General features: G+C 35.3%; 1 protein-coding gene across 2 annotated transcripts; it reads right to left on the reverse strand.

The window, feature by feature from the left end:
* Positions 1–380: 380 nt before the first annotated feature.
* LOC111395858 (inosine-5'-monophosphate dehydrogenase 2-like) lies at positions 381–4931 on the reverse strand. 2 transcript variants are annotated; one of them, XR_002702881.1, is made up of 5 exons: positions 3824–4931; positions 2387–2566; positions 1386–1643; positions 798–1168; positions 381–701 (listed from the first exon to the last, which is right to left on the reverse strand). XR_002702881.1 is itself a non-coding variant. In XM_023022058.1 (4 exons), the coding sequence occupies exons 1-4, from the start codon at positions 4829–4831 to the stop codon at positions 1097–1099; spliced, it is 1518 nt and encodes a 505-aa protein (XP_022877826.1). In that variant the 5' UTR covers positions 4832–4931; the 3' UTR covers positions 746–1096. The 2 variants fall into 2 exon arrangements, 1 of the variants encoding a protein (XP_022877826.1); XM_023022058.1 differs by lacking the exon at positions 381–701 and having other exon boundaries at positions 746–1168.
* Positions 4932–8316: the final 3385 nt, after the last annotated feature.

Below are 8316 nucleotides of genomic sequence, written 5' to 3' on the forward strand. Positions count from 1 at the left end.
AAAAGGTTAGGGATATTCAATTTAAATTTTTTTCTAAGACTATCTAAAAGTAGAGGTGTATTCAATAAAAACTTTTATGCTTTTAAAATGTCTTTAAAAGTCATGATATTCAATTAAAACTTTTCTTAAAATTTTTAGAGTATTAACTTTTAAACAAAAAGTACAAAAACAAAATCTTATAATTTATCTTTATTCACTCCGAAATTCTGGAAACTTTCATAAAGGAGAAAAGGACGAATATATAATTTTTGTCATTTCAATATTTCTCTTTTAAGGACATTATAACGTGATTTTGTCCAAATGTTTATTATTGTTCAAAAATGTTTTTATAACATGATATTGTAACGACGTTGTGATATATTTTTTTGGAACTGTTATAGGCCGTTAACACAAATATTTATTATAAATTTTTTGAGTTTAATTCATCAGCTTTCAGTAATAAATTTTGGCATGCTACCATTGAATGCCAAAGCAGTGTCCATTTAGGCTTTATCTGCAAGCATTTGCAGTGGCTGAATTCGCTTCATTCTATGTCGCAAGAAACTGAATGGACCAGAGGCAAGTGTGCACCCACACTGGATGAATATAGGAGAAATGTCGTTTGCCCTAGGGCCAATTGTCCAGCCAACACTTCATTTCACCCCGTTTGATGATTCCCATTCTTATAAGAATGAGAATGAAAAATATAGCTGTTATGAAACCTACACAAAAGAGAGAGTCAAATATGGTAGCTGAAGAAGCTGCATTCGCCAAAATGAAATGTTTGATTGATAATATAAGAGTTGACAGTGTTGTACCAAAAGCTTACAGGAGAGTAATAACACAACAACGTTCTTCCATTCTAAGGGTGGTCCATAATATAAGAAACATAAGAGTTGAAAGCATAGATGGGCAATCCTCGTTTAGGAGTCAAACTGAAAACCAACAAATATCCTATTTTGTGCATGAAACTATGAAAACCTCCAGCAGTTCAAACTTGGCCAAGTTTAATTTGTTTGGTGCACATTATATATCTTATTGATAAACCAATAGAGAACTCCAGAACCATCCATAATCAGCAGCTCTTCCATCAATATTTGGAAGCTTGGTGAAAATTTTAAAATGATTTCTTTTCATAAGAAACCAGTCCGTGAATTCCACCTTCAACCTGTGCTGCTCCAGTTCTTACCTGAAAAGTTGAATGACTGGAGACTTCAATCCAACAAAGCTAACTAGTTACATTGTCATATTTAAAAGTTGAGTCCATTCAATTGGAAAAAGTTATGCAGGATTCCAATTCTTGAGAATATAAATCTTGATAACCAAATATCCCAATATGGCTTTATACTTGGTAAAAACTATAGCTAGCATAGCGAAGAAAGGAAAACCAAAAGCATAAATCAAACCTCAAGTCTTAGCACGCCTGATCTCAAAAGGTCGTGACCAGACTCCAAGGAGGAAGCACCAAGATCCTGGAAACCCTGCTTCACTGCTTGCATCGTGTAAGGAATGAACTTCAATATAGAACCTTTATCAGCAACTGCCCCAACAACCCCTTGAGCAATCTTCAACTTAGCCATATCACCCAAGTACCTAGCATCACTCCCTTTCATCATTGCTTCTAGGGATCCCATACCTCGATATTTTTTGACTCGACGACCACCCTGTCATTGTAAATTGCAGATAATATTAATGGGATTTAATGTAGTCACCGGAGGGAAAATACTACGGAAAAACAAAATCAATAATTAAAGTTGGAAAAAAAAAAATGGAAGTGCAAAATAGAGGAGTGACTAACTTATAAGGTGATAAATCCTACCATAACCACCACGTCCAATTTTAGAGAAAATAAAAAAACGAAATTTTCCCGTACACAAATTGAACAAGCAGATAGCTCAACAAAAGCGACGTGACCTTAAAAGTCGTTACTAATTATAAAAATTCTGAGAACATGGATACTATTAGTGCTCTCAAATTTCTGCTCTTTCATTGCCAGAGTAAATTCTATCACCTTATCAGACAGAATCAATGATCATTCAACTATTTACTGCAATAAATTTGTTAGGCATCTGGTAAAATCTGCATAATTTTAAATCCATATTTCAATTGCATATTTCTTATCTCACTTTATTAACGGATTTAACGTCTCTAGCAAGCGAGTTCTATATCTGCAAAGGGAATTGGGGAGTGATTAACTAATAAAATTCAAATATCAATATAAGAACTCTCATAAAAAAATAATAATAGCAACAATAATATCATAAACACAGTGACAGCTACCTTAAACTCGAGACAAATTGACCAATATTCAGAACAGGAAAGAGATGGTGTGTCGAAAACAATCACGAACTAAGAGACGGAGGAAAGTTAAATTTTTTCCATACGAAACAAGTAATGCAACAAGCACCTGATTTATGTAAGTGCCAGGAGCTTCACTGCTTCCAGCTAAGAAGCTTCCCATCATCACAGTTGACGCCCCTAAGACCAAAGCCTTGACAATGTGACCAGAATTTGAAATGCCACCATCAGCAATAACAGGCACACCACTCTGTGAAGCAACTGATGCAACCTTGTAAACAGCCGTTGCCTGAAATTTTTACAAGAGAACATAACAACATGGAGCATGTAGGTAGAATCCTTCTGAAACAAAATGGAGGAGAATTCAAGTTAAACTGCCAACATTTCAAATAATTTCAAATTACTATCAAACTACTCAATAAACCATTCAAAACCCAGGTCAAAGAAATCTAAACAGCACACAGTAGACGTATATTAATTAATGAGCACCAAAGTAAAATTAAATTTCTCTATAACAAAAAATAATCTTGGGATGAGAAACCACTATGAACATATTGATATGGTTACAAGCAAAAAGAGAGACAGAGTCATGCAAATTTTTTATGAAATCTACCATCAAATCTCAAAACTCTAACAAACATTTTAAACTAGCGATGGGCATTTTATCATTCAACATCTTAAACCAGGTGTTATTTGAATCATATCATCTTTAAACATGGACTCAAAACATAAAACAGCATATATTTTCTTTTTTTCAGAGAGAGGAGGCAAATTCATAATACAAAACGCCTTTCTGCTCTATCCAACATATGCATCCTAAAATACAGAATTGATTCCAATATACTGCCCTATTCCAACATATGCGCTCTAAAGTCATCTCCAGCCCTGCACCAAAATTTGCATCATTTGCACCAAATTTGCACAAAACTAAAAATCATCCCCAACCATTACACCAAATCAACAATGTTTAATCATTTTCTACTTCTTCTTTTTTTAATTCTAAATAATTACAAATACATAAATTATTAAATAAATAATTATGTTAAATTAACGAAAATATTAAATTCATTAATAAATATAAAAAAACATAGTACAACTAGTAGAAACACTGCAAAAATGAAAATATTAAATTATGCCATTAAAAAATAGTGCAATGCATTTCGAATTTGGATATTATGATATTACAAAGTCGAAATATCATTGCAATTTAATTCTCGAAATTTGTATATTCTTCCCATGAATGATCGATTAATGCATTTATTATTATTATTATTATTATTATTATTATTATTATTATTATTATTATTATTATTATTATTATAAAAAAGATAATGAAAATTATTGTATTAAAAAATATATAACACAAATGACTCAAATACCCTCCTTCAGTTACTTTGAAAGGGCAAATATGACTTTGCACCAAAATGGTGCAAAATTTGGTGGCACAGCTTTTGCACCAAATTTTGGTGAAATTTGGTGTTTTGGTGCATCCAATTTACACAATTGATGGCAGCAATATAAACAAAATAATTGATCAAAATAATACCTGTCCACGCCCAACAGCGCATACTTCCTGAGTGGTACAAATGGATCCTGATCCCATTCCAACTCTCAACCCATCAACACCAGCTTGAATTAAGTTTTGCGCCTGGTACGTTGTCACCACATTCCCACCGATCAAATCCAAATCCGGGTACAGATTCTTAGCATACTTTATCATGTCAATCTGATAACTTGAATTTCCTTGAGAACTATCCAGGACCACTACATTCACCCCTGCCTTTACCAAATGCTCCAGCCTTTCCTTGTCGGATTCCCTTGTCCCAATAGATGCCCCCACCAAAAACTCACCATCCAAGTCCAGTGATGGTAGCCCCAACTTCGGAAAACCTTTTATCCTCTCGCAGTCATCACTTGTTACTAGATTCACTATTTCTTCTCCTTCATCATTTTTATCACTCACTAATGGTACAAATTCAAGCTCATTTTTTGCTAAATAGCCTGCAATATCCTCAAATTTATAATTAGCAGGCAATGAAACCGATGACTTTGTCATATACTCGGAAATCCTAGCTTCCTTGTCAGTTAACTTTTCCCAATCGGATATTTTAACTATCCCCAACAGTTTCGATTTCTGATTTCCGGATTCGGTTACAAAAATGCAAGGAGAAGAGGAAAACTCATCAGCGGATAGAATCAAATCAGAGGGCGATTTGAAGATGAGATCATGCCTGAAGGGAATTTGATGTGATTTCGCTAAACGAACTAATGAGGCCTGGTGAGAAGGCGTGGAGTTGGAATGGACAATGCCGATTGCACCAAGGGAGGCCATGGCAGCAGCCATGGATGACTCAGTCACGGTGTCCATAGGGGAGGCGACGCAGGGAGTGGCAAGGGCGACTCTACGGCTCAGCTTGGTGGAGAGAGAGACGGCGTCTGTTGGAAAATCGATGTAGTGTGGAAGGAAGATAACATCATCATATGTGTATGAGTATCCCTGGTTGAAAAGCCTTGTCGCTGGAAATCCATCTTCCATTGTCAGAGTTCCGTCCATGGTTGTCGCAGCAGCCAAAAAAATTTAGGGTTTTAGATGCTGACGGTGAGTAAAATAATGAAGGTTTTCATTGCATCCTCACCTTGCATTTTTTCACATGTTCACGGCTATTTATAATTTTCAAAATTAATCATTTTTACCTAATTTCTTAATAAAAATTATAAAATGACGAACTTACCTAAGTGAAATGTTTGAAAAATCACTGAATTTATGCATTCGTCACGAGCTACTCATCGAACTATAAAATATTTTAAAATGCTCACTGAACTTGTTACGTTTGCACTCCACCCTCAGTCCCCAAAATCTGGCGATCTGTCATCGAAGTCCAGCCACTCGCATCGCCAATATGAACTTCACTTTCCAGATGTCTCATGAACGATGCCAAGCTAAAGTGGTCTCTTTTTGAACTACATCATATGTGATGGGATATATGCAATCATTTGCATCATGTCCAACAACAGTCAACAGTATTCCACTAAAAATCCACGCAAATGGTAGCCAGCCACTTCGATAACCTTTCTACAACCATTGACAAAACCCTTCTTGCATGCTTCAAAATAGACATGGATGCCCTGAAAAACTTGATTATGTTTGGCAATGATGACGGTTGAACCTAGGTTAGTCCTTAAAACGTCCGCAGCATAACACCACAATTTACCAAATTGCTCGTTGATTGTTCCGTGCAACAATTCCTTTGCATACCGTCTCATTTTCCATGCCACGTTACGAGTAATGTCAGTCTTCAAATCGACCTTCACTGTTGCAAGTATACTCTTCGTCTTCCATTTTGGGTATGCCTTAAACTGCTCAATATATCGGTTAGTTAGGAAGACATAGTTGCAATGTCTCGGTTGCATGTGTGATTCGGAGTATACAACTTCACTTGGAAACTTCCTGTTAGTCCCACGCTCAATGCCCATAGCCTCCATCTACAACCTGGTCTGCAAATTCCCTGTACTCATCTCTCGTTGTTGGCCTTAAATCTGACATTATACCCATTTAAAGCTCCATAAGTTTTTATGGCCTTTCGAAACTCTACAACATCTCTAAAGAGCTTACCAACGATGAATTGTGGATTACTCATGTCAGCTTCCGCCCAAAACTGTGGAAATCAATACCCAACTTCATCATCAGACGAACAATCAGACACAAGCTCTTCTAAAGAATGGCACTCCAAATCAGCAATCTCGACATCGACCAGAATAGCATGCTCATTTACATCCTTTGGTTCACCCATATTCGAACCAACCTCAATCGCATCCGTCACATTATTTTTATACAAATTATCATCCCCTTCGGAGTCCAACTCGTTCCTTGAATCAGTGAAGTTTGGGTCCTCGCTCGACGAATATTCAGCCCCATCTCTAGCATTTCCATCACTCCATAAATCATCGAATTCTGGGACTGCAACGTAATCTACATTAAAAAAGTGATGAAGTCAGGCAACAAGGTGGAAAACTTGCAACACAAACCATGAATAAAGTTCAAGAATCAGGCATCCATGCGGTCAAAAAAGAAGAAATATTAATATACTCATGGCTTACATTTATAAAGCAGACAACCTCACATAAATCCAACACAAAAAATTATACATTTACGATCGATATCACGTGTGAAAACAGCAAAAAAATACAAAAAAGTGATGAAGTCAGGCAACAAGGTGGAAAACTTGCAACACAAACCATGAATAAAGTTCAAGAATCAGGCATCCATGCGGTTAAAAAAGAAGAAATATTAATATACTCATGGCTTACATTTATAAAGCAGACAACCTCACATAAATCCAACACAAAAAATTATACATTTACGATCGATATCACGTGTGAAAACAGCAAAAAAATACAAAAAATTTGTTTTAAGTTACCTTTATGAGGTCCCTCCATGTGTGAATGTGTAGATTTTGAACAGATGGGGTCGATTGTGGGACAGATTTTCAAGATTTGGGTAGAGTTCTTGGAGAAATAGGCAAAATAATTGATTTAGGGAAAATGGGTTAAAAGTGTAATGGAAATGAGAGATTGTCGTGATTTGGGAGAAATGGGTTAAAAGTGTGATTGATTTTGTTTTTTATGTTTCTCTCACCCTTTTTTTTTTGTTGTTGCTAAAAACGTGAATCTGAAAGTTGAGATAAACAATCTCCATGAGAAACGTGGTTTCATAAAATCTCATTTTCCTTTTTTTTTTATTAAGGTTTAAAATAATTTTTAATTGTGACTAGGATTAACCGGTGACGTGGCATGCCGTTAGTCGCCATGCGAGATTGTCGTCCACCACGTAAGCGAAAAAATTAACAGATTTTGGAGAGTGAAGGATGGAGTGCAAATGGGACAAGTTTATTGAGCATTTTAAAACATTTTATAGTTCGGTGAGTAGTTCGTGACGAATGCATAAGTTCAGTGATTTTTCAAACATTTCACTCAACTTACCTTCATATTTCAATAAAACAAAAAGAAAAGAAAAAAAAATAAAGAACTCATTGCAATCATAGTTCCAAATTTTTCAAAAATTGCAAATGAATCACAATTACATAATTAAAAATAAAAACTTAAAAACACAAAAACCATTCCATCTTCTCCCTCACCCATTTCCACCCCACTTTCAGACCAAATCGAAACCAAAACCACATCTTCATCTGAACTATACAATGAATCAATAATTCCCAATCAGAATGCAGTGGCATTGCCTTGTGAGAAATCGATCTTTTTCTTTTCCTTAGCAACATCAATTTTTCTCAATGGATTGTGCTTGGTGTACATAAAATATGTATCCCTATTCACCCAAATTATATACAACATGACTTATCCTTCCTCAACAACCTCACTTCTTTCGAATTTTGATAAAGTGATTCCCTAGGCTAGAGAAGACTTAATTTCTCTACACGATGCATAGCTAATCTAAATTAGGTCTTCATCGAGGCTTAAATATGATTTCCAGCTTCGAGTTTCCCGTTTGATTTTCTATTTCCAACTTTTGTAATATGTTGAAGAGTTGGCAGAACAGTTGTAGGATTTCCATCTACAACAAAATACTTGTCAAAAAGTCACTCTAAATATGATGTACATGTAGCATGATTGAATTATTAAATTCTGAAGCAAATTACTTATTCCGTTCGGTAGTGATATGATAATTGATTTTTTGATCGTTAGGGAGAAAAGTGGGGGATCACCTATGAGTAAAAAAGTCAAAAAATAACGGCTGAAAAAAAGAAGTAACGATAAAAAAATCAATATTTTGAGATGAACAAGCACTGCCAAACGGGGCTAAATACCCAACCGAACCATGGTGTGGAAAAATGTGATTGTCAATGGTGGCCCACCAATGATTTTTGATTTTGATCTGATCTGAAAGTGGGGTGAAATGGGTCGTGGGATGTGGGATGGTGGAGAAGATGGAAGATTTTTGTGTTTTAAGTTTTGATTTTAAATTATGCATTTGTGACTTATTTATACTTTTTTGAAAATTTGAGCTCATGATTACAATTATTT

This window comes from Olea europaea, chromosome 6, assembly GCF_002742605.1.
Source record: "Olea europaea var. sylvestris chromosome 6, O_europaea_v1, whole genome shotgun sequence".
Lineage (NCBI taxonomy): Eukaryota > Viridiplantae > Streptophyta > Magnoliopsida > Lamiales > Oleaceae > Olea > Olea europaea.

What these genes read in the sequence shown, in the direction of transcription:
- LOC111395858 (XM_023022058.1), bottom strand. Translation starts at nt 4,831, where the DNA reads ATGGACGGAACTCTGACAATGGAAGATGGATTTCCAGCGACAAGGCTT. An exon ending in GCGCTGTTGGGCGTGGACAG is followed by an intron (nt 2,567 to 3,823) that starts GTATTATTTTGA and finishes TAAAAATTTCAG; the next exon opens with GCAACGGCTGTTTACAAGGT. An exon ending in CTGGCACTTACATAAATCAG is followed by an intron (nt 1,644 to 2,386) that starts GTGCTTGTTGCA and finishes TTACAATGACAG; the next exon opens with GGTGGTCGTCGAGTCAAAAA.